The sequence below is a fragment of the Scophthalmus maximus genome, chromosome 18 (genome assembly GCF_022379125.1).
Source record: "Scophthalmus maximus strain ysfricsl-2021 chromosome 18, ASM2237912v1, whole genome shotgun sequence".
NCBI classification, from domain to species: Eukaryota; Metazoa; Chordata; class Actinopteri; order Pleuronectiformes; family Scophthalmidae; genus Scophthalmus; species Scophthalmus maximus.
In genome coordinates, this window is record NC_061532.1 from 18,831,817 (window position 1) to 18,858,026 (window position 26,210).

Consider the following 26,210-nt stretch of genomic DNA (forward strand, 5'->3'; position numbering starts at 1 on the left):
TATAATTAAAACAAAATGCGCATTTTTTACATGATGATTTACAGAGTTCAGACAAGAACACCTGCAAATTAAAGTCTTTATTTCAAAACAAGTGGATGCATGGGGTGTTCACTATTAGCTACGCCTATTTGCATGATAATTTAAAGTTAACGGAGCTTTACCCTATTTTTTAGTCTCCAATTGTTTCAGAATAAAGTAAATATTATAAATGTCCCTAATCATGAAATACACTCCCAATTTCAGACTCCTTCCTGTTGGAAGATACTATGATGTGTATTTTGTGCCTTTCAGATGAGAATATGTGGACTTAAGAGCTTGGACAGCAGGACAATATGTTACTGTCATTACTTAACAGGATGTTAAACAGGCCAAATAAACACACAAATTTAGCTTTTGGCGATTTAACAATATTGACATACCAAAATTTCCCAGTGTGATGTTTGCTTATTGGCTGGTTTAGAGATCATGAATGCAGCTGACTACATGTAACATCAATGAACACAAGAAGATTCTCTCTGCACCCAACTGTGTTGTCACATATGGTACTGTAACTCTGACCAGAAATAAATCATATCAGTGAAAGACGAAGCTAATTGATTGTTCGTCCACGCATACATTTAGGAGTATTTTAATCAATGTTCAAATCTCTAGAAATTGATTTTTATATATTGGTAGAAAGGAAAACATTCTCCTGCCTGTAAAAAATATCTGTAAACACTGCATGTTTTAGAAAATGGTATTCATATGAAAAACATATAGGGTGGACTACAACAATGACAGTGAGACATAGGATCCAAACAAACAAGCAGACAAAAAAAAGGAAAGACAACTCGAGTGTTGTTCAGTTGTAAAACAGGACTGCTGCTGGACTTTTAAAAAACTGAAACACAGCGAGAACTTTGAAGATTGTTGTTTTTCGATCACTTTTAACCATTCTGCTGAGTTTTGTCTTATTTATGTAGTGATTGATTTTTTTAAAATCCCAAACATGATAAGGAGACTTCATGTTTGTTCCTCATTGCTTTGGAGCAGGTAGAACTTTTTTTGTGTGTGAAATGGTTCACCATGATCTTTTAACTATATGTACGCTGTTTAAACGAAACAACCATCTCAATACTGAGCAAAGAAAGTCCAGCAAAAACTACAAAACAGCTTGAAAAACACTGAGGCACAAAATCCAACTGTTCTGTTCCTGACAGAGAGAAAACCCCTGGCAATTAGGCGACGTTTTTCATATTCTCCGATTTATTATGGTATGCTGACATACCATGCGTCTGTCGTCACCGGAGTCTTGATTGTAGAATAAGTGACATTCTCCACCTCTTTGACCTGTACCACACAAACCAGAGGTTTTATATCATTCAGACATCAACTACATGCTAGCCTGTGTTTGTTCAAGTGTACACGGAGCTTGTGCGTTTTCTATTCTTCACTGATGTCAATGGCTTTCATTCACGTTGGGACAAAAGCTCTTCAGAGACTTTGTCAGAGACGACACAAAAGTTTGACATCTCATTACAAAACCATAGGCACTAATGTGTTGTCAAGTTTGAAATAGAAATGGCTTAACTAAGTAGCCTCAAATTAATCTTTGTGCTGTGTCACTGTTCTTTGCTCTGTAAACATGCTATTTGCAGAATGAACTGATGAACTCCAACAAACTGGCAAGTAAAACAGCTGTGGGCCAGGAGGGGCGTGTTGGATGTTTTTTAGCATTAATTCTAAGCTGTGATAACATTACATTCATTTAGCTGATGCTATATGAAGATATTACCCAAAAGTGCAAGAATCAATAGAGTGCATGAACATTTATCAAATAGGCAAAAACAGCTTCTTCTTTTTTAAAATATAATATGTGTCCCATTCAGAGTTTGAATTTAGGAAATATATTGACAGGTGCATCCACATATATTAGACCATTGTTCACTGTACAGTGTTAAAAAAAAAAAAGACTAAGATATTTAAGTCATTACAGACGCAGAAAACCTCAGCCGAGTGAAATCAGATGTGTGAAGTCACTCACCAGTTTCACAGCAGAGGCTCCTTGGTTGACGTGGCTCACGGTGATATAGGTCAGATTGTCCTCCGGATCATCCTGGGTGCAATCACAGGGTCAAACACATAATGCACAATGTGCTCATGGTGTGCACCAGTGCTTCTCATTGATGTACTGCAATGTGAACCTTCTTAACGGAGAACGTGACAAAAAACAGTATTGTTGCAATGCAGATTCTGCCACCGGTGGCAGCACTGAGTTCATGTGGTACAGAGTATATACACTGTGTGATGGTCTGAGGTCCCTTTTCAAAAAGATTTAAAGGAGACACATTCTGCTTTTTCATAAAATGCTTATGTCTTAGCTTTGGAGCACGACTATTTTAATTTACACTCGGTTTGTCAAAAAGCTTAATGTTGCTATAGATGCAGAATTAATATTGTGCAAGCACATACAGCTAACATTTCATGGTATGTATATGTTAATATGTTTGCGAAGTAGCTCAGAGTTAATTTCTCTGGTAATTTGAAAACAATTTTTTACTCACATGTGGTTTGGTTGGTCTTTCTCCACCTGGAACAAAAAGGGAAAGTTTAATGTTTTCATTTTCAAATTGTCACTAGGTACAGTACACGCTTAACCTGATAAGATATATATCATAACCACGAAATGTGCTAGTTTTTGATGGGGCGGCTGGCGTCAAACATATAGTTATCGCTGTTCTTTATCGGTGCACAAACTAAATCATACCTCATAGTTATTTTGTCAACTTTACGACACTATGAGCCAAAATTTGCCCATATTGTCAATGAATGCATTTACTCTGACTTTCAATAAATAAAAGATCTGCATCCTATATAATTTATTGGAGTATGGCTACGACAACTACTGCCCCGAATGAGGTTAAGTGTCAATAGTCTGAGTAAAAACGAGTTCATCGTGGCTCTGTAGCGTTACATGACACAGATTTTAGTTTAGTTCCTATATTGTTGCTTACCAGACCAAACAAACCGTAACATAATTCATATCGAATCTTTGTATATAATCCATATGTTGTTATATTTAAACAGACCGTCTGTCTCTTTGGTTCTTTTCCTGCATTTGATGAGGCCGGCAGCAGCAGCGACGACGAGCAGGAACACCGCCACTCCGACCGCAGCGCCGATGGCGACGTACGGCGGATCTGTGGTCAGGGCAAACAAAGCAGCCCCTCGTCGTAAACACACACCGCAACCACTGAGTATCTCATCTCACTTCACGTTCCTCATTGGGTGCCTTCCTACCTGTGACGACCAGCGTGTGGTCAGCCTGTATCTGCACGTTGTTGCCGTTGCTCTCGTCAACAAGCCGGCAGGTGTATCTCCTGCCGTGGCCACTGTTCACGGTCAGAATCGAGACGCAGCCGCCCACTGTGTCCTCGCTGCGGACTCCATCGCCACTCAGCACAGTTCCTGCCTCGTCCACCCAGAGGAGTCTCTTGTCGCCACAGCCACGGTGCCCGGTGCGTCCCAACAGGGAGCACTTTAACGCCACCTCTGCGCCACTTCTGTCTGGCGGAGATGGGGAGACTGAGAGAAAACATGGGCTTACTGTTAACCGACATCTGACGTACTGCGACAAAGTCAGCAACTTTACTGCAAGGCCCATGAAAGTATTTCTGGGTTTTTTCATATATGTTTCACTGGGTGATTGTCCCATGTGATTCAAGACATTACAGTAGACTGAAGCTAATGGAAAGGCGGCACGGTGGTGCAGTGGTAAGCACTGTCGGCCTCACAGTCGAGAAGGGTCTGGGCTTCGAACTCGGCGTCTAGCCACAGCCTTTCTGTTTGGAGTTTGCATGTTCGCCCCGTAGCTTAGTGCCTAAGTCCTTAAGGGGCAGGAGGCGTTATTCAATCCAATTCACTTTTTGTAAAAATTCAGCAAATATTTCCTCGCGGTCCGCTAGCTGTCGGTCGTGTGCGCGCGCCGGAAAAAAACAACCTGTTGGCTCTGTAAATTTAAAACAATAAGAATGGTGCGGACCGCACCACACAACACTGTGTGTAAACATCACTTCCCGACACATTTAGAGACGTGCTAGCGACGGACTAGCGACGGACTAGCGACGGATGTGTTAGCGACAAACCTGCAAGCAACGGAGGTGCTACCGACGTGCTAGCGGCCGGCTGCTCGCGACCGACGCTGCGACTCAGGGGTTTTGGCCTCGTGGTTAGCTCGTCCGTCTCACATACCCGAGGCTCCAGCCCAGTGCAGTCAAACAATAAAAACCTATCAAAAATGTGTCCGTAGGTGTGACAGTCGCTTATCTTGTTGCGTCGGCCCTGTGATCCGCTGGCAAACTGTCGAGGGTGTGAGCGCCTCTCGCCCAATGTCAGCTGTGATTGCCTACAGGCCCCACGATCCTCAAAGGATAAGCAGTATACATAATGGATGGATGAGTTTAATGGTATCGAGACCTTTCAGTTTTGTTTCAACAAGCCAAATGTGGATAGACGGAATTAAAAAGGAAACCCTTTAAGGTGGAGTTTCCTGGTGAGGGTGTGAAGAAGGGATCGGTTTGGTGAAGACACAATGCTCCATCAACAGCTGGCTCTGGAGGAAACGCCTCGCAAACATTGTGGTATAGGTCAGGAGAAGGATGAGGTGGCATTTATTAGAGTTTTGAAAAAGTAATGTCAAAGAGTCCACTTCCAGGACTTAATGACCTTACCAACAGGTTGGTGTTATGTACACGCGACTGCACTTGGTATCATGTCATTTCTTTCATTTCAATGAGCCTAGATAGAAATTAGACTCACTGGTCAGAACGCTCAGAACCACATTTGTGTCTAACATGGTTGCCCTCCCCTTCCGACAGACGTAGAGACCGGCATCCTCAGCAGTGATGCTGTCGATGAACAGATTGCAGCCCTTGTCCAGTCTCAGCCTGGCAGCTCGAACCAAGTCGTTCTTAACAATTCCATCCGCAACCACTTTTGTGGCTGCACTGTTGTAAAACCATGTGATTGTGGAGCACGTCGAGGTTGCCGATGATAGGATGTGACACGGCAGGACGGCGTCGTGTCCAGGTGTGTGGTAGAGCTTGACGGTGTCTCCGCTGATGCCTGTTGCAAAGACAAGAGTGTGTGGTCAGAGAGAAGTGACACAATGGCACAATGACGCAATGCCTGCACGTTGGAACAAACTGTAATCATCCAAATATTAAGTCAGATTGTTGGACACAAAATAAATAAACTGAACTAAACATTGGACGTGGGCTGCACGGTGGTGTAGTGGTTAGCACCTTCGCCTCACAGCAAGAAGGTTCTGGGTTCGAATCCCGGTTCAACCAGGGCCTTTCTGTGTGGAGTTTGCATGTTCTCCCCGTGTATGCGTGGGTTCTCTCCGGGTTCTCCGGCTTCTTCCCACACACCAAAGACATGCAGAATGGGGTTAGGTTCATTGGAGACTCTAAATTGACCGTAGGTGTGAATGTGAGAGTGAATGATTGTCCGTGTCTGTATGTGGCCCTGCGATAGGCTGGCGACCTGTCCAGGGTGTACCCCGCCTCTCGCCCAATGTTAGCTGGGATTGGCTCCAGCGACCCCCCGCGACCCTTAAATGGATAAAGCGGTAGACGATGAATGAATGAATGAATAAACATTGGACGTTGGCAGAGACGTTGTCAGAGAGACAGTCAGGTAAAGAATGGACACGTCTGTGCTGCACCAAAGATGGCAGTTGTGTCATGTTTGTTACACTGATGCAAGAGCCAAGTTGAGTTTTGAGAATTAAATAATTGGCTCAAAAAAAAGTCCTTGCTTTCCATTGTTGTGCTTTTTCTTGTTCAGCAATTACGACGGACAGACAGATAGATAGATGTTGTCATTTACCCTTAAACCACTAGATAGAGCAAAAAACCACAGTGGAGAGACAACAGGTCACGCTCATTTGGTTCACTTCGACATTGCATTTTTTCTGTAATTGTTAGATATCATGTACATTGTTGCTTTTACATGATATGTTAAGTGTTTAACACTTAGAAGAGAGAAGTTCCAGGTCAATGTTACATCAGTATTGCGCTCTAGTTTAACTTCTGGTACCTGTTTTGTTTTTTTGTGTCTTTTTTATTCCGATCCTAGGTTTGGTAATATTTTTTTTACATCCTTCTTACTCTCAACAAAACCGCTGAAAGAAACAAAAAAAATAAAAGGGCGTTCCCCACTCGGCTCCTGCTGAAGACTTTTAAAACATGTATTAATCATAGTTTCTTTTTAAAACACAGCTGGGCATCGTTGTGTTTGCCTTACTTTGCTAGGCAAACACGTGGAGTCCACGTGGGGTTGTATTTTCAGCTACACTTACTTAAAAGTGAATTTTATAAGAGAGTTCAGCAAGAGTTGTGACGGGGTCAGTGCACAGCAGGAAGTAGAAAACCATCAACACAGATGGTATTTATCAGAAAAGTACTGTTGCACCAAACGTAAAATATTCCAGGACACAATCATAATAATAATAAGAATTATTTAAACTACAGTACAACAAGAAATTAAGAGCAATTACCTTCAAACTGAAGCACAAACATGAGGATTAGCCATAGTGGAGCCATTCTCCATTTGTCCAGCATGGAAATTTTGGTGGTTGATGACATTCGCGCTTGTGAAATCAGCATCGGTTAAAAAAAAATGCAGACGAGGTGGGGGTGAGCAGGCGGAGTCTGTATATGAACATCTTTCCAACAGCATTGCGTTCACTGGATGGAAATGTGGCAACAGTCCATAAAACGGTCTGAACAACAATCACGTGTCTAACATCTATAAAAGAAACAGCATCGATGACATTTTTCTATCCAAACTTGGTGACTGTTTATTAATTACAGTAATAGGACAAATTCCACCAAACATATCTAAGTGCTACATTTAAAAAAAAAATGCAGTTGAGTAAAACTGAGAAACTATATAAAAAACAATAAAACCTAATCCAAAATTGGGAGTCACACAATCTTGCGACGGGGAGTGTTTTCAAGTTGAAGTGTGTCTGTGTGTGTGTGTGTGTGTGTGGTGAGAGGAAAACAAAATGAAGACACTCAAAGATACTGGAGTAAATTGCTTTTATTTTACTCAGCGTCTCTTGATTCCAACAGACACATAAAGAGTAATGTCATCTGCATACAGTGTGTTCCCAGAATTAATGACAGCAGACACGTTTCTCAGACATCCCACAGTGTTTGGACTGATTTTAAAATAACCAAAGATCCAACAGCTTCACAGATGAAGGAAACAACACATTTAAGGTAAGCGTGATGATATTCTATATTTATCTTATTGTCAAAAAAATACAGGGAAAAGACCCAAACCAATAACTGATTGATCCTCCTTTCAAACTGATTCACATGACCGTGTAAAACACTAAATCCAAATGATCTGTTTCATGGGGGGAAAAAGAGAGCATTGCACCACACTGAGGATTTGATACGTGAATTGTCTCAGCAGCAGTCACAGAATCATAAGTATCCTTTTCATTCGTAAAATATTTTTGGTCATGTGGAGAAAGGTTGAAAACCGGATGGAGACAGTTTTAAAAGTGGCTTCCCAAATATGAGACTGAAAACACACTTGTTTGTGCAAATTCTTTAGAAATATGAAATCATATCTCATGAAACATCACCATCTTGCAGACCAGAGAAGCATGTTATGAACTTTTAAATATTTTTAATCAGCACAATTTGCTACAATTCACTCACAGATTAATAAATACCCTAACAAAAACAAATAAAAATCTACAAACAAAACTTTAGTGCTGTATAAACATTGTTGCTATAAAAAACTCACAATAATGTTAGACCGTCATCCACAAAGCAGAAAAATCATTTGGACAGTTTCACACTCTCAAAATATGTTCAAAGGTTTTGAACAAAATAGAAGCAAACAAATATTTTCAACACATGAAAAGATTTTTTTAAGTGGTTTCTGAAAACTATGCAGTTGTGTTTCATGCTTTTTGACAAACATTAAATAGTATGTTATGGCAAAAAAAAAAAAAAAGGTAATGCACCTCTCTGCTGATTTTTGATTAATATTCTCAGACGTGAGAGATCAGAGAGATGTCATTATTTTGTAAAAGCATGTCACTGTTGAATGCCTTTAATCAATAAAGTTTGTTCCCTCTTTAATTTTGAACTATTTTGTTGTATGTGTTGTAGGGGGAAGTTGTTGCCAGTTGATGCCATTTCCTGAAACTGAAGTAAAATACTAATAACTAGTTAAAGTACTACGTTAAAAGTCCTGAATTTAAAGTTTCACTTAAACTAATGTACAAAAGTATGAGCATTATATATATATATATATATATATATATATATATATATATATATAAAATGCTCATACTTATTATTATTATAATAATATGTGACAAACTCTAAACAAACTCGTGGATCTGGATTTTTTTTTTTTTTTTTTTACATATTTGTGCTTCCCCTGTCCACTCTGCTTGCTTCGTCACTAGCGCGTGAAACCCACAAGATGGCGCTATTCTTCTACCGAGCCCTTCGCGTCTCGAGTCGCCCGTCGCCTACAGATTCTCTGCATAGTAACGGAGAGGAGTAAAACATAACAAATAATTAAAAAAAACACATTTGCGTATTAAAAACTTCAAGTTGTGCGTGTATTTTTCTCATTGTGCGCTGAACTCTGGATTCTTGTTCACATTCCGCTTGGTCCATCGTGGTTTGTGTGGCAGAGACGCCGCAGCGTATTTGGGCTGTGAAAAATATATCACACATACATATTCTCTAACGTCATAATCTCCTTTAACGGCGTTATTCCATCTGTAACTTGTAACTGTGTGGATTTCACATTAGAATTTTTGTCTTGATTTAGAAAAAACAAACAAACAATCTATATATGATGGATGACAGAAATTAGTTCAAGACCAAAAGACGTTGAGAATTGCTTATGATTCACTAATGTCATTTAAATCGGGTCCCCTTCATAAGTGGCTAGTGTTTCTACGTTTAAGTGGAATTAAGTGCTCCAAAATGGCCTCCGCGATCCTCCATAGTCCCTCCGGTTTCTTTGTCGAGAGGGGAAAAAGCCCAGGGACACACCTGCAGTACCAGGTAGGCGCAGTCGGACATGGTGGAAAAACGAAACTCCTACTAAGAATTAAATTCATATGTAAATCTGGGGGCATCGACGGAGGATTCAAGTAAAATCAGGAAAGTTTGGCCCGTGCGGGGAGAAAAACCAGAACCTACAGGTCTCCGTTTCCTCCAGAGGAGAAGCTCCAAGAAACTCCAGACTTCACCTGCTCCTCCGGCACCAGAGGTGCATCCAGTAACCGAACGACAAGCGGCGCATTCACACAGACTGCAACGTGGAGAAAGTGCGGCGGAGCTTCTTCTGCCTCCGGCCACTCGCATGGTCATTTTACACCATCCAAAAGAAAAGACGTTTTTCCGAGAGCAAATCTGAAGGAAGTGCCTCTGAAAACTGTGCAAGTGGACTGGGAGCACGAGGGGAAACCCGGATCCTTCTCCCCAGAGGAGCAACCCTGGTCCGTGGCTGTGCTTGATTAGACTTTCCCCTCCTTTCCCCCCCCGAATATCACAGGAAACTATGCTTGGCAATAAAAAAACATCCAGTCCCCCTTCGGGCGCGGGTCAGACCGCGGGGCCCCTGCCGACCCCAGGGGCGGTCGGGGGGGGGGACCGTCGCGTTGGTCCGTTGGTTTTCTTGCCCCCCGGTTGGTCCTCGGGACACTCACTGGGGACCTAAGGGATCGGGGGAAATAAATAAATAAATAAATGAATAAATGAATGAATGTAGACAAACAACGAGCACGATTCAGTTTTAGAAGAAGCAATGGTTGAACCAGACCGACACCGGCAAGGTGTCGTTCCTGTTCGGATGAAGCCAGTTCTTCAAATCAACCCCAAGATTCCTCCAACACCAGACTGGCAGGAATTTATAACCCAGTGGAAGTTGCCACGCTTGAGTCTTGAAGCCTTTTGAACGATTTGACTGTGCGATCTCTTTGGACGGTGAAAAATAAAAAGTCTGGAAACCGCTGAGCCGAGGAAGAGGAGGATGCGTCTGAGGAATTTGCTCCGCAGAAGGGGGGCGCCTGGACTGTGACGGGCAGGGCGATGGGGCAGGCGGATTATAAAGAGGGACTGGAGAGCACTGAGGATTGAATGGCTCGGGGGGGGGGCACCCTCTCAAATCTGAAGGTTCAATTCAAGAGGATTCCAGTAGCTCTGTCTCCGGAGCAACGGCGTTTTAACATGCAAACTACCAACAGCACTCAGTGTAGAGAGAGATCCAAGGATGCGTCTCGTCATAAGGTCACTGACGCCAGTCAGGGGGGGAGGTCACCGGGCGGAGCGACGCTGAGAATAACTGCCGTCCTCGCTAAAGCGCCTCTCGGCCGGGGTGCAGATTTTCAGACACAGAGAGAGACAGAAAGACAAAAATAAATTTAAAAAAGGCAGCGGAGCAGTTAAAGGCGCCGGCGAAGGATTCTGGGTAGATTCTTGACAACGCAGAGGCGCCTCATCTGCTGCCATGAGCACCCGCTCACTGAGAGCAGGGAAGGACACGGGCAGCTCTGGGATCAGATTCACGACTGAAATCGGAACCTCAGCTAGGACACAAGCATTTACACCCACTTTGGCTTGAAAGTGTCCACATGTTTATGCCGTAATTAATACTAATAACCTGATTTGTGATGGTTCTGATGTATCACCTCCTGGAAGCCGGGGAATTGACTCATATTTCCAGAAGAACTGGAAAATACTGGTTTCATTTTGCACATTTGCACACCCCTGTGTGTGTGTGTGTGTGTGTGTGTGTGTGTGTGTGTGTGTGTGTGTGTGTGCGCTCACTGCTTGTAGGTTTCTGCCTGCTGCACCCATGTTGACGTTGTGTCTTTTCAGTTCGGATTTGATTAAGGCTGAAACGAGTCAAGCAAAGGGAATATTACAATATATGATTAGGGTATGAATAAAATGAACACACAAAATCTATTCACACACACACACACACACCTGTGAGCAGTATTCCCAGAAAGATCCAAGCGCAGAGGAAGAGGTTTCCAACCAGAGGATTGTGATCTGTGGTCAGTTTACCCTGAATCAGAGTGAAGATGATCCCGAATATCTGCGGGCGGACACACACACACACACACACACACACACACACACACACACACACACACACACACACACACACACACACACACACACACACACACACACACACACACACACACACACACACACACACACACACACACACACACACACACACACACACACACACACACACACACACACACACACACACACACACACACACACACACACACAATTACACTTATAGAGTTGCAGTGCAGATATTTCTTTGATCCAGGCGGACGGACCATGCCTTTCATGGATTCAACATAATTACACTCAGATCAGATATTTTCTGCCCAAAAATCATGTGTGGCAGACGCTGCGTCACCTGGGCGAACGCGTTGAGGAGTCCCGACGACGTTCCCTCAGACTCGGGGTACGTGATCTCCACTCCGAACTCAAAGCCCAGGGGCAGGTAACCCGTCATGAAGAACCTGCAACACAGACGTGGCGTTTGGCAGCGCTTTTAATCACCAATAAAATCATTACGAACGTGTGTGAATTATGTCTGTACGACTGGGGAGCAGCCAGTTAAAAGAACATGATGAGCAGGAGACGCGTTTGGGGCGATTTCAGTTATTTCTAGGGCTGAAGCTAAACAAAATGTCATAGAATGGAGAAAAATGCACCAGAGATATTCAGTTTACTGTCACAGAGGAGCAAAGAAACCAGAAGACATTCACGTTATAGAAGCTGAAATCAGAGAATTTTGGACATTTTGTTTTTCATAAAAACTCCCTGAACCGACTAATCGATCAAAATAGTTGACGATTAATTTAGTGGTCGATTACTAATCCCAGCTGTACCACAAAACTGCACTCATGTATTCAGTGTTATGAATATCAATAAAGTCTATCTATCTATAGGTTGCTGCAGGTCGGCGCTGTGAATGGACATAGAGAGCGACGACAGAGGCTTCATGGAGCCGAGGACACGAACACAGCAAACGACCTTGTAACAGTTACTCTGTGTAATGTGTCGGTGGAAATCAGGCCCCCGCCGCTCCACGTCCCCGCCCCTCCCCTCCATGCCCCTCCACGACCCCGCCCCTCCCCTCCATGCCCCTCCACGACCCCGCCCTGCCACGTCTCCGCCCCTCCACGACCCCGCCCCTCCCCTCCATGACCCCGCCCTGCCACGTCTCCGCCCCTCCACGACCCCGCCCCTCCCCTCCACGCCCCAACCCCTCCATGCCCCCGCCCCTCCACGCCCCCGCCCCTCCACGTTCCCACCCCTCCACGTCCCCGCCCCCCAGCTGACGAGGTCAAACACTGGGTGACATGATAATGTGCAGCCTGGGGAAACAGTGGAGAAGCTGTTTAACGTACACACAGTACGACCGCGCCCATAGAGAACTCCAAACATTTGATTTTCATTTTAACGTCATTTCATTTTTCACACTTCTTTTTTTAGATAATTCAAATGTTGCAGTCGCTTCATAAAAATCCTTTTGTAACCTTCGAGGTACCCTAACTTTTGCATTTCTTAATTCGAACAAACCAAATGTCTGTAACGTAACTGGACACTGTCATACCCCAGGACTCCGGCGGTGACGAACACCAGGTGGATCTTGTCCAGGTCCAGGGTGAAGGTGAAGACCACCATGCCCAGGAACGACAGGACGTACACGATCAGCGTCGTGATCCTGCGGAACACGAGCAGTTACTTCGTCACATTCACGACCGCATGAGAAAACAGTGGAAGATGATTTGTCTGCAAAAAAAAAATAATAATCCCATTCCCTCGATTGAACCGACAAAAACTACGGAGATGCATTAAGACTAGAGCTCCGCTGACGGTCGACATTTGATTCGTCGCGACACCCTCACAGATTCCCCCGTCACGGGCTTCGTCACAGTTAGTTCTGTCCTCACAGAAATGGGGTCACACGATGGATAACACCGTTTCCGCCAGAGGGGATTTGGCAACAATGGTTTGTGAAGGGGAAAATCTACGGTGGCCCAGAAGTCTGAAGCGGAACGCAAAGGCCAGGATGTTGACCTCGGTTGCCATGGCGATGTTCTCCGCCGTCGATATTATGCGCTTTTCGACGGGTGTCGCTCGACAGAACTTTGACACGTTTGACCATCTCCACCGTGCGAACATTGCCATGGCAACCGACGCCAACGACGATGTCTCTCGCCTCCATCGCGTCGTAACTTCTCTCTTCTGACTTGTGGCTGGAAGTAAATACATCGTCATCTTTAGACTAAAATCAACAGGCGGGAATATTCGATTCAATTCAATTTTTTGTTTTCAGAAGCACCAAATCACAAGATGTGCGCGGTCGCGTTGCCTACTTGTACATCTTTGTGTGGTCCAGCCACAGGCCGCAGAGGATGGAGCCGACCATGCCGGCCACAACCAGAGTCAGGCCGATTCTGCCGGCGTTCAACTCCTGGTTCTGAGGAGGAGGAAGAGGAGAGGATGAAGAGTTGTATAAGTTCATGCAAGGTGAAACATCCTCCAGTGTGTGTGTGTGTGTGTGTGTGTGTGTGTGTGTGTGTGTGTGTGTGTGTGTGAGAGACAGTGGGCAGCAGGCATGCGTGAAAGCAGCGAATGAATTCTGAGCCCCAGACAATGGCTCATCAGAGCCGTCAGAGCTCCCTCTGTTCATCTCTGTTTTCTGCCTCTCACTTCCTCTTCTCCTCCGTCCACCTTCCAGTTTACATGCATCTGCTTTTTCACATGTATTTCTTTTTTAATAATTAAAACCTAGAGCGGCGACATCACAGTCACACAAAACACTTGAACATTTCAATAAACAGGTTTTATGTTTGGGCGAAGGTGAAGTGACAGGGAAAGACAGTTCCGTCCTCATCGTGTTGTCAAACCTGCTTCCTGCTGTTCCTCTAGTCGTGACCTTTCAAATGGGCGACGGGATGAGGGTCAAAACAAAGATCGGCTGAGAGCTTCGCTTTCGGTTTTTCTTCTTTGGAAATTAAGGACGTAGAGTCGTTCCGATCAGTCGTTTGGGGACAAGATTGATGGATGATAATCCATTCAGCAAAAGTCAAAGGTATGGACCAGAAGCCAGTGGGAAGAAGCTGAAAGCTCCAGAATAAGTTAGTAAGTGAACCTTTAATCTAATCTAAAACTGGATCAGGGGGTAAGAATCTTTCATTTCTTCTCTCAAATGATCTGTGATCTGATCAGTAGTATTGCCCCCAAGTCACAGATATAAATACTGTAATACGTCCTTGTATCTCTGAGTGAGAGGAAATGAAACAGGCCCGTTTCCGTTTTACCTCATAGCAGGACATGATCATCTGGTTGAGAAGCGTCGAGACTGAGTAGAAGGAGCCCGTCAGAATACCTGCAGACAAAGACAGGCGGAGGAGAGAGAGTGAATCCATCGAGCTTAGAGTCCAGTTTGGCCCTTGAAGAACATGAATGAGTCTGGATTTGGTTATGATGCGTCTCTCGTGACGCCAGTGTCCCTGCGTCATGAAAGACAGAAAATTCTCCGGTTGGCTGTCACATAGTCGGGAGTCGTCGCGCACGCAGGTCAAATGTGTAGGACAATAAATAAATAAGGAACCCTGTTGACCTGTCAAAAGCACGGGAAGTGTCAAGCTGAACAGGGAAAAAGAAAAAAGTCAGCTTGACAACGTGATGGATCATTAACAGACGGTGACACGTGCAGTGTGTGTGTGTGTGTTGCTCTGTCACACATGGTGCAGTCATGTGAAACACCGTGTGCCAGCTGATAGTCGGGCCGAGAAGCCCCTGCGGCAGAATTTACACGTCTTTAAAACGGTCCCAGTGTCTTTTCAGGCGGGAAATCAAGCTCTCCGTTTCTACAAAGGTTCCTCGTCGGCTTTACCGGACGTGAAGGTCTTTAAACTGTCATCTTCACATTCTTAAACTGCAGCAATTGTACCAACTAGAGATAAATATACTATAAAAGTACTATGATATAAATATATGGGTATATACTTCTGCCATGTCCCCTATGAGGCCACATTTGAATCCGCTAGGTCCAGATTTTTGTATTTTGATCTTCACCAAATTGCACCCACTCATAGATATAAGTCCCCTTAATATGTACGATTGTTTTCATCGAGGTCCATGAAGGAACGAAACTAACCCTAAAATCCCAGATCCGCCCCTTCGTCTGGATCTGCGCCCCAAATTGCACGGCTTCTCTCGTGGCCCGTGTCCCGTCCTTCCATCCACTTTGGAGTTTTTGCATAATCTTGCTAACAGACGAATGTAATAACCCAACCTGATAGCCGAGGTGACGCTAACGGTAGTTGTCGCATTAGGGGTGGCAGTAGTTGTGATAAGGATCCCTCGACGGTTTCGCTCACATCTCATGATCGGACTTCTTTCAGGAAAACTCTCAGGGCTTTGTCAACCGCCGACCCTTGTACTGGTGATAACGGGGAATTTGAGATTTGTTCTGTTAAAAACAAACACAAAACCAAAATGTCAGCTTTTACGTGATCTGACCGTAGCTGACGAGCAGCAGGATGAAGGCTTTGTTCTTCATCAGGTTGACGATGGACTGTTTGTAGGAGTAGTCCTCCTGCGGAGTGTCTGGCAGGACGGCCTGGGCCCGACTGGGAGGGAGGGGTGGCCGGTCCTTTACGACTGCAAAACACACAGAAACAGTTGACGTGCTCAGTTTCAATGTGCAATAAGTCATTAGATAGCAAATAATAAGAAAATCGAAGGAGACTTGAATTTGCAGCTATGTGGGTGGTGGGCCCAGACGGGCTCCCTGAGGAACTCCGATAGGTATAATATGGAAAATAATAACAGTGGAATTCTTAGTTATAACCTTAGAAACTCTCCAACACTTTTCAAAGTGACTGATTTCAAAGTTCTTTCTATATGATCAATATTTGATCAAAGAATACTTCAGTACGCAAGTTGAACAACCAGTTTCACAAGCCTATAAAACAGTCATTGTGAAACATCTCCACCTACAGTAAAGAAATCACGTGTAAGCAAGCCTCTTGTACTTCACCTTTCACTTACTGAAAAGTTAACCTCTGTGTTTCAGTGTCGCAGTGAACCTGCTGCTTCCAGATGTTTTAAACATCAACAACTCTTAAATTGAAACCAGCCACTACAGGTGGAGAACCTAGATCCTTTGAATCTCGTCAGATTTCTTCCATCTGTGCATCCTTACAAAATGGAATTACCTTTGCCGACACCTATCATTGATAACATTTTCACGCAGATCCACCCATAGCTTTTTGAGTAATCCTGCTAATAGACAAAAAGACAAATGGACGAACCGAGCCATTCGCTGCCAAGGTTGTAGCACAGATCTTGTGACGATAAACCGAAACATTTGAGAGACTAAACAGTCATAATAGCGCCGCTGCCCTCCAGGGTCACCAGGTACACGGTCATTGCTTGGGAGGAAAAACAAGTATTGCACAAAATATACAATGTGACTTTAGATAATGTGGGTTAATGTTTAGGATTTGTTAGCCAATAAAGTCAGTGGTCCCATGTAGAATATTCCTTTGGGGACATGTAATAAGTTTTATATGAGTAGTGAATCAGTTAGGAATTCTTGATGTATAAAAAAGTTTTCTTGCTGAATATTAGACATGAACGCGTTTTTTGGGGGGGGACATTGAAGGAGTGGGAATGAAAGAGGCACCATTTAAATAATTGCACAGTTTCCACAGTTGTTTCCAGTGGGGTTTTTTTCGTCCCTTTCCTCATTCTCATATGCAAACTGGTTACAGGATGTGATAGAAAAGGTCTAAAAGGCAAACATGTGAGGGTGTGTCCTTCTCCCCAACGCACCACTCACCCCGCCCATTCCGCTCTCCTAAGCATTATACAGAATTTAAACTTAATCCCAAACTGTCAAACTCCTGATCTTGAACTGGGAACTCAATGTCCCCAATGTAGGATTTCTTGATTTCCATCCTTGTGATGACCACACAAACTAACACGCACACTTTCATTTCACTATCCCCATGAGGACGACTCATTCGCCTAATGCATAACCTGGCCAGCCCCTTGCTCCAACCTTAACCATCACAACTAAGTACCTCACCTGAGCCATCGCACTAACTCTCCCTTACGTTGACCCTAATGGTAACCTGAAACCGACAGTTAAGCCTTAACTTTGAAAAAGCAGTGTGGACCCCTGGGGACAAAATCCGGGTCACGCGTCCCCGACGGGCTGGCGTGTATTCAGCTTAAAGTCCCCTCTGGGATATAAAAACAAGTAAACACACACACACACACACACACACAGTCACCTCACACGGCTTTGCGTTAACTGAACCACAAATCCCCAGCACATGGAACAGATGGCGGCAGAGGGTCAACTTCCCATGATGCAACTTAAGGCAGCGTTTGAGTTGTGTGTGTTTGTGTGTGTGTGTGTGTGTGTGTGTGTGTGTGTCTGTGTGTGTGTGTGTGTGTGTGTAGCCTACCTATAACCGCGAGGACGAAGAGGGCCGTGGAGACGGCGGCGGTGCCGTAGAACATGACGCTGATGTTGCGACCCGTCAGCTCAACGTCGTTGGGCGTGTTGGGAACCAACACGGGGGGCAACAGGAAGCCGATGGCTATTCCCAGCTGGACACGAGAGAGACAGAGACACGGAAATGTTGTTTGAGATGCACCATTAAGGGACGGGTTGCCAGGTTGTGGAGAATCCTCCTCCATCGCAACACTTTGCATGATCAATTCTTTAAGGAATTCTACTTTCACACTTTTTCCAACAAGTCAGCAGGTTTGCAAATATAAATGTTCGCATGACATCTGTAAAAACTCTGGCGCTCTCTCGATTTTTCAAAGAATGCGGGGTCTCCAAAAAAGAATCCTACAACATGTCAATAAGAAGAGCGTAAATGGAATTTTGGTCCAGATGTCGCAGTGTGGTTAATTGGAGGATTTTCTCCAATGAGCTAAAAAGACAAAAGTGTCATGCTGGAGGGGGATTTTCACCAATCTGGCAACCCAGGAGTTGTTTTCATTAGTGTCTTATAACTGATCTATGAAGCATTAATGCTTGGTGTACATGCCAACTCCCTGTATTCTACAATTTGTTCTACGAAGTGTATTTCACTCTGGTGTATTAGCCTATAGTGTTTTCTCTGAAGACATATATATATATATGTATATATATATACATATATATATACACATACACATGTGCATGTTTATTAGCCTATAGTGTTTTCTCTGAATACATATCTGATAACATATATATGTATATATACATATACATGTTTTGCCTGCATGTCAATATTCTGTAATTAGTGTCTTATAACTGATCTATGAAGCATTAATGCTTGGTGTACATGCCAACTCCCTGTATTCTACAATTTGTTGTACGACGTGTATTTTACCCTGGTTTATTAGCCTAGTGTTTTCTCTGAATATATATATATACACACACACACATATATACATACATACATACATACATATGTGTGTATATATACATACATACATACATATGTGTATATATATATACATACATACATACATATGTATATATATACATATACATACATGTTTTGCCTGCATGTCAATATTCTGAGGCTCGTGCACACATGCTGCTGACCTGGTTCCCGAGCACGGCCGTGGCGCATGCGGTGGACACCTCGCGGGGCCCGAACCACACGGAGGCGATGCGCGACGGCAGGCCGAGGATGAACACCTGCGCCACGGCGCAGACGACCTGCGCGGTGACGGTGACGCCGAACAGCTCGGGGCTCACGCTGGCGCACTTGAGCCACGCGCCGGCGCAGTTGAGGCCCGCACCCAGCAGGGCCGTGAGCCGCAGCCCCCTGCGGTCCAGCAGCCAGGTGGCGGGGAAGATGAGCGGCACGTACGCGACCATGTAGACGATGGAGAGCCAGTCCACCTTGTCGTTGGTCACCGCGTAGTAGTGCGTGAACACGTTGGTGATGATGCTGTACTGGATCCACTGGAAGGCGTTCACCATGGAGTACAGGCAGAAGACGGCGAGCACGGCGAACCGGCTCAGGGACAGTCCCGTCTCCAGCGGCTTCCCTTGCTCCTCTCCCGCCTCGTCGCCTCCTCCTCCTCCTCCTCCTCCTCCGCTGGGCAGCATGGCCTCTCCTTCATCCGGCAGCGCCTCCGTCTCCTCCGTCTCCAGCTCCAACGCGGAGTCGACGACCGCCTCCCGCGCGCCGCCGGCCGGCTCCGCTGCGTGCGTCGGCGGCGCGCACCGCTCGGCTGCGCCCTGCGGCTCCGGGGGCTTCCTGTCCACAGTGATGTCGTCAGGTGCGCCGGGGTCGGCGCGCAGATGCTCCTGCACGAGCTCGCCGGCGACCATGACGCCGGTTTACTCTTCTCCTTCCTCGTTCCTCCTCGTTCCTCCTCGTTCCTCCTTCCTCCTCCTCCTCCTCCTCCTCCTCTCCGCTGCCGAGTCGAGGGATGGGGAACTACGCGGGCGAGGCGGCGGAGACCGGAATCCGCACGCGGTCACAGCTGATGGCGCTTCAGCGAACACGAGTGACGATTTAACAAAAACGAACCGGAGAAATATAGAAACATAGAAACAAACCTAAAACGTTCCACTCATCGCGGGACAAACTTCCGTTTCTCCTTCTCACCGGCGTCTCTCGGCTCGCACGATGCGATCTCTCTCTGGAGGTCCCTCTATCTTTTGTTCCGCCGACACACACACACACACACACACACACACACACACACCTTCCGATGCCGATGAGCCAATGGAGGCACAGAAAGCACCGGTAGTATCCTGCAGCCCACAACTGCCAGGAAGTGTGTGTGTGTGTGTGTGTGTGTGTGTGTGTGTGTGTGAGTGTGTGATCTGCGACTATGTGGAAGTCATGACGCATCAAAGAAAAATATTATTAGACACAACACGTTGGCCCCAGTTATGACGCATCGTATATATATGTATATATATATATATATATATATATATATATATATATATATATATATATATATATATATATATGCGGATAACTCTGGCAATAAAATTATAATTACCATTTTTTATTTGTAATTATTTATTGACTATTTTATATATATATATATATATATATATATATATATATATATATATATAAAATAATAACAAATTAAAAAATGCTAATAACAGTTCTATTACCAGACTTATTCGGCGAGACAGCTTTTATCAAATCCTACACTGATATTAAATATTTTTATACATATACTTAAAGGAACATTTCACCCTCTAATAGATTTGAGGGCACATTAAATATGTTTGATATTGACATATCACCATTCATAGGAAACGGTTCTATGGAATATGTGACAATGCAACCGACAGTCAGGCCCGTGAAGATGACGCTCGGTCCAGTGAGCTCGTCCATGCGCTCAGGTTATTATCTGCACTAATCCTAATCCTCATCCTTTGACCCAGGTTCAGGTCAGGGTCGGGATCCAGTCGTGTTCTCCTGAGGCTACAACTAGGACAGCAACTGAAGCTTTTATAGATTCTTTTCTAGATCGAAGAGTAAAGGAAAAAACAAAACACTTTCCCAATAAGTTTATAATATATTAGAGCCCTGTTGTTCTGAAGAGGATCAAGTAACCTTCTGACACATTGTTTCCTTGGTTTGGAGGGATAGGGAAGGGAAGGTGAGCGCTCACTCGGTTCTTTTTTCAGGCACCGACAGGAAATTATAAAAGTAATGGAAACTACGGAAGAGTATTAGGCCCTAATACTCATCAAATGAAAAAGGGGGAAGATTTTTTAAAATTTTGTTAACATAAATAAAGTCGAAAATTGTGACCAGGAAGCACTTTTCAGCCGTACCTAACAACCGGATGTTGATGTTTTGTTAGCCAGTTTGCTAAGCTAACGCTAGCTGCTAACCAAGTTGTAAAAGTTGCCATATTATTATTGACAGGCTGAATGTGGAAGAAACGACGCGGTGACAACGGGTGTTTGCACACGAACGTCGACGTGTGTTCTGACACCATAACGTTCAACTGAAAACAAACGTTAATGAATTTTGAGAGGCGTGCAGCTAGCAAAGCTAGCAAAGCTAGCGTAGCTACGCTAACGTTAGTTAACATGGATGTGTGACAGATGAACTGGAACCACAACACGGACGTTCAATGGTATTTCGACATTAAATCTGGACATTTTGACTTTATAGACGAAATGTTAAATAAATAAATAAAAAACTTCCCCCTCATTATGACCTAATACTCTTCCATAGGAAACACATCATCATATTTTTCATAATTTCCACCTAACAGGGATATTTTCCAGTGTGTGGACACATTTATCTCAACTGTTGCTGCTGGGGTTGTAAAAGGACGCATGTTGTGTTAAATAGATATTTGTGCGAATATATATTACAGATGTTTGGATCAATTTGGTCTAAAGTCTGTAGCATATTCAAAAAACTGAATCACAAGTAGTACTGACATATAGTCCAAAAACAGGCAATAAAAGTATCTAGATATTCAAACCTCTACGTTTTTTAGGCTCTGGTAATGTTTTTTGTTAATGTTAACAGAGTGACACATCCTCCCAAACACACACGATCTTTGAACGCGATCGCGACACAACGCATTCTTCGAGCTCCGCCGTTGCCACGGAGACCGTAGCATTACACACTCGCCACACTTTTGGATAATTCATGAAAAAAGGTTAAATAAACTCACAGATAAAAAGAAGAAAAGATGTCCGGATCCGGGGAGCGGGCTCTTCTGCAGCTGAACCTGCGCAGGGACACGTGGTGTCAGGTGGAGGTGAACCCCCGCCAGGCCTGGGACAGGACCCAGAGGAAGCATCACCGCGGTCACCTGCGGACCAGCCCGGCGCTCCTCGCCGCCATGACGAGGGGGGGCCCGCCGCCAGGGGGGGCCCGCCGCGACCCGCCGCCCCCGGCCAGGCTCCCGGAGAGAAGGCACTTCGAAGAGAGCTGTAAGAAGATGTCCTCCATTCATATCCACCATGTTTACAGGTCTTAATTGATAATTCAAATGGATCAAACTATATTATTCCTTCCAGCGATGTCCTATGAGCTCCATGAGACAAAATAACTTCATTGTTCATAAAGTAATAATAATTATATGTCATGAGATATATATAATCTATGGAAGAGTATTAGTGCCGGACATAAGAAGAAAAAATTGGGTAAAAATTGATTTAACATTTCGAGAATAAAGATGAAATGTCAAGAATAAAGTCAAAATGTGGAGATTAAAGTCAAAATGTCCCTAAACGTCCGTGTTGTGGTCCCAGTTCAGCTGTCACACATCCATGTTAACTAACGTTAGCGTAGCTACGCTAACTGGCTAACAAAACATCAACATCCAGTTGATGGGTGCTGCTGAATTTCCGACTTTAATCTCGACATTTCGACTTGATCCTCGGAATATTAAAAAAAATCTTCCCCCTCATTTGGCCCTAATACTCTTCCGTGATAATCACCATTCATGCATCGATGTTTGTTAACTGCCGTGAAGCGATTATACGACTATGTTTCTTTTAATCAAAAGCAAGGAAAAACTGAACAGAAATTTATGATAATGAAGAATATTATTATTTTTTAAAGGAAACTGTGGATTCAACTGTTTCTTTCATTCAGAGTTTAAGTTCCCAGATTTCAGAACGTCCTTGAACGCAGCAAAAAAAATGCCCAATGAATCCCCCACAATATGAAAGTGTGCCGACCAACATTTAAATAATGTCTGATTATCGTTTCTCATGTTTATCATATGAATCAAAAGGATCATGTCTAACCCCCCGTATTCTTTTCTCCTCTTCCAGATAAATCTCACCTGGTGTAGACGAGCGCAGCCGGACAAGACGACACATTCTGTACAAACGTTACACTCTGTTGTTTTATTTCCATAAGCAGTGTTGTGCAGCGGTTTCAAGAAGAATACGACATAGCAATCATTTTTACAAAAAATGTGTAAAAGTGCTCACCTACTCACGCGCTCCTCATCTCTCCCTCCGGGATGTGTTTGTTTTGAACACACTTGTCTGTCGCTTGTGAAATATCACAACAACTATTGCATCATAATCGTTGTGACACAGTCATCCAGGAATAAAAGTTTATGATTATTATAATAATAATAGTGTCTCCACATTTCATCCGCAGCCGCTATCAGGTCATAACGTGCTGCTGCTGCTCGTGCAGCCCTCAGATCAAACGGAAACTGGTGTGTGTGTGTGTGTGTGTGTGTGTGTGGGTGTGTGTGTGTGTGTTGTCCCCAGGGGAAGAGTCTGTGTGTTTTGTGCAGTGACAAGCTTTGACCTTTGATGTTGATGATGTAATGGTAGCACAGAGCCATGTAACACTCCTCACCTGGGAGACAGGAAGAGACTTAGTTATTTAAATAATTAAAAAACATCTGCAGAGGAGCTGTTGTGTTAAGGCATCGATGTTCATGATTCATTTTAATTTGAATGAATTTAAAACTTACATGCTCGTAAAGCCCCAGGAGGAAGGTCTAACCCTAACCTACGGTGGCCCTGAAGTGCAAATCCAGAAACACGATGGCAAAACAGATAAACACAACGGCAAATTTTGTGGTTGTGATTTGGACTTCAGGGCCACCGTATATTACCTCATTGTAGTGGCAGTCAATTTTGGAACATGTGGCAAACATATGAAATACGTTTTTCTCCGACCCCACGGTGCAATAAAGTACAAAAGATAAGTAATAGATACAATAAATACATTGTAAATAGTGCAAAAGTACGGCAAAATCAAACGGTATAAAAATAATAAATGAAACTCTTGGCCTCTTGAACCACAGCATCTACATTTACCAACTTTTACCGACTTGTACTTGTGGTCGCCTGCAACAAACAGAATCAAGAAGATTACGTTTCAAGAAGCAGCAGGAGAATATTGTCAAAGATCATGAGACTGCATATAAAAAAATGGACAATGAATCTACAGTCTCATGGTGTAGATGGAGTAAATGTGTCGAGTGCAGCGGAGGCCGGACGTCACTGCGCTTCCAACCTGATCCATAACAACAACAGTTATGGAAACAGGAGTCTGGGACTGAGGACTTAGTCCTCTGACGCCTGAAATCCACCCTGACAAACACACACATTCCCCACACGGGATGATGTATAGAGGGCAGGCCTCCGCAGCATTAAAGGCCCCCATGGTGTAAAAGGGCATGAGAAAGACTGTGACTGACCGTGTTCATTAACTTTTCCTCACAAAGAAGATTAAAGGGTGAGTTTGAGGTTTTAACAAGTTCAGTCCTCTTTTCTTTTCCAGGGGTCACATTTAAAGTTAGGATACGTTAACTGGGGGAAGCCACGTGTTTGTGTGTGTGTGACTATTTTATGTTTTTATATTTTATATATATTTCATTTTCAAGGTTCAACAGCAGCATTCGAGTCACCAGAGTTGATCCTGGCTCAGCTCAGACGACCTCCAACTCTGCTGCCAAATTTAGCAATAAGGGAATTTTTTTTCCTTTGAACAGATAAAACATGAAACTATTTTGTTACGTGAAAAATAAAGACCTGCAACAGTTAATCGATTAGTAATCGACTACTAAATTAACCGCCAACTATTTTAATAATTGATTAAACGGTTTAAGTAGATATTATGGTGGGGGGGGGATCTAAATTCTCTGATTTCAGCTTCTTAAATGTGAATATTTTCTGGTTTCTTTGCTCCTCTGTGACAGGAAACTACATATCTTTGGTGTGTGGACAAAACAAAACATCATCTTGGGGTTTGGGGAAACACAATCGGCATTTTATGGACCAAACAACTAATCAATTAATCGAGAAAATAATCAACAGATTAAACAATAATGAAAGTAAGTGTTAGTTGCAGCCTAGGAAAAATAGGGTTAGGGTAGAATAGAAGAAACTTCAGAGCCTGCAGCTCTCCATGATCTATGCAGTAATATATGCTGTACGGGAATTTTTGTACTTTCCATAACGGCTTGGAAGAAGAAAAAAAAAAGAAACTCTGTTCCCCGCAGAGGCCTCAGAAACACGCCCTCACCCGGGGCACCACACCGCTGAGCAGACTGGGTACAGTTACGCTCCTCATTTTGTCAAAATCAATAACAGTAAAATCATCAAAAGGCTGTTATACCACCTGAGGGCTTTGCGCTGCGGCGCTCGGGCCCCTCGGCACGGGGGGTGGATGTCGAGAACCGGAGGCCACCAGATCTGGAGAGCTGTGAGAAAAGACTTGAACAGAAAACACCCGGGATAATAAACATGAGGGCGTCCAGCCGAGAGCAGCTGGAAAGAAAACAATGTCAACATTTTGATCATGCGTTGTGCACGAGTGACTTTCGTGGGAAGGTTCTCAACCCTTTGAACTGTGGGTACAGATGGTCTGGAAATTCACATCTGTGTTTCAGTTCGCTGAGAATATAAAGTTTCACTCAAAGGGAAGAAGAAAAAAATGTTGTTTACCTCACGCTGATCTGAAATTAAATAATCATCGCACTTAACGGGAAAGTTCAATGATTTTGAAGTGGGGTTGTATGAGTTACATAGCATAGTTCATACGTTACCTTATGGAGATGGTGATCAGCAATGTCATTTAATGGAGTTCGGAGGGGAAGTGGTAGTAGCGTAAGTCTGAATCACACTGTTGCAGAAGGGACCACCGCAAAACGTCTTTTTCGCCACATTTAAAAACGTTACGTAAAAACGTTACCTGTCTGGCGGAACACTAAAGGAGTGAAAAATACGTCCATCAGTGTACATTGAACAGATTTTTTTTAGGTAAGCATTTCAAAATGTGGTGAAAAAGGTTTTTTTTCGGTGGTCCCCTCTGCAACAGTGTGATTCAGACTTACGCTACTTCCACTTCTCCTCCAAACTCCGTTAAATGACATCGCTCATCACCATCTCCACAATGTAACATATGATCTATGCATAAGTAACTCATACATCCCCACTTCAAAATCCCAGATCTATCCCTTTAACAGTGTAACCGTTATGTAACATAAATAAAATAGCTTACAACAGTAAATACAGTAGTATTATGTTATGGAGTTATTGAAACACAAGCAACACAATTTTACAAACTCGAGCAATACAAATAACCTTAAAAAACAAATAATACGATGTGTACAGCAACT

The 26,210-nt window shown here is 43.8% G+C and overlaps 3 protein-coding genes across 5 annotated transcripts; 1 reads left to right on the forward strand and 2 right to left on the reverse strand.

Annotated features, from left to right (window-relative positions):
* Window positions 1–62: 62 nt before the first annotated feature.
* On the reverse strand, window positions 63–6,698 carry LOC118290322. The gene is made up of 7 exons (XM_035617914.2): window positions 6,542–6,698; window positions 4,798–5,103; window positions 3,280–3,564; window positions 3,069–3,179; window positions 2,544–2,569; window positions 2,024–2,095; window positions 63–1,329 (listed from the first exon to the last, which is right to left on the reverse strand). The coding sequence occupies exons 1-7, from the start codon at window positions 6,648–6,650 to the stop codon at window positions 1,249–1,251; spliced, it is 990 nt and encodes a 329-aa protein (XP_035473807.1). The 5' UTR covers window positions 6,651–6,698; the 3' UTR covers window positions 63–1,248.
* A 373-nt stretch (window positions 6,699–7,071) lies between these two features.
* On the reverse strand, window positions 7,072–21,920 carry flvcr1 (FLVCR heme transporter 1). Of its 3 annotated transcripts, XM_035617374.2 has the most exons (12): window positions 21,783–21,893; window positions 19,724–19,773; window positions 18,706–19,607; window positions 17,567–17,711; window positions 15,609–15,749; window positions 14,402–14,469; window positions 13,454–13,557; window positions 12,688–12,798; window positions 11,482–11,587; window positions 11,025–11,136; window positions 10,863–10,930; window positions 7,072–9,749 (listed from the first exon to the last, which is right to left on the reverse strand). In XM_035617374.2, exons 3-12 carry the CDS (start codon window positions 19,441–19,443, stop codon window positions 9,639–9,641), a joined length of 1,704 nt encoding a protein of 567 aa, XP_035473267.2. In that variant the 5' UTR covers window positions 19,444–19,607; window positions 19,724–19,773; window positions 21,783–21,893; the 3' UTR covers window positions 7,072–9,638. The 3 variants fall into 3 exon arrangements, with proteins under 3 accessions (XP_035473267.2, XP_035473266.2, XP_035473268.2); XM_035617373.2 differs by lacking the exon at window positions 19,724–19,773 and having other exon boundaries at window positions 21,783–21,920; XM_035617375.2 differs by having other exon boundaries at window positions 7,072–8,559; window positions 18,706–19,773; window positions 21,783–21,897.
* LOC118290051 (spermatogenesis-associated protein 45-like) lies at window positions 20,236–23,205 on the forward strand. The gene is made up of 2 exons (XM_035617379.2): window positions 20,236–22,044; window positions 22,894–23,205. Exons 1-2 carry the CDS (start codon window positions 21,801–21,803, stop codon window positions 22,911–22,913), a joined length of 264 nt encoding a protein of 87 aa, XP_035473272.2. The 5' UTR covers window positions 20,236–21,800; the 3' UTR covers window positions 22,914–23,205.
* The last annotated feature ends 3,005 nt before the right edge of the window (window positions 23,206–26,210 follow it).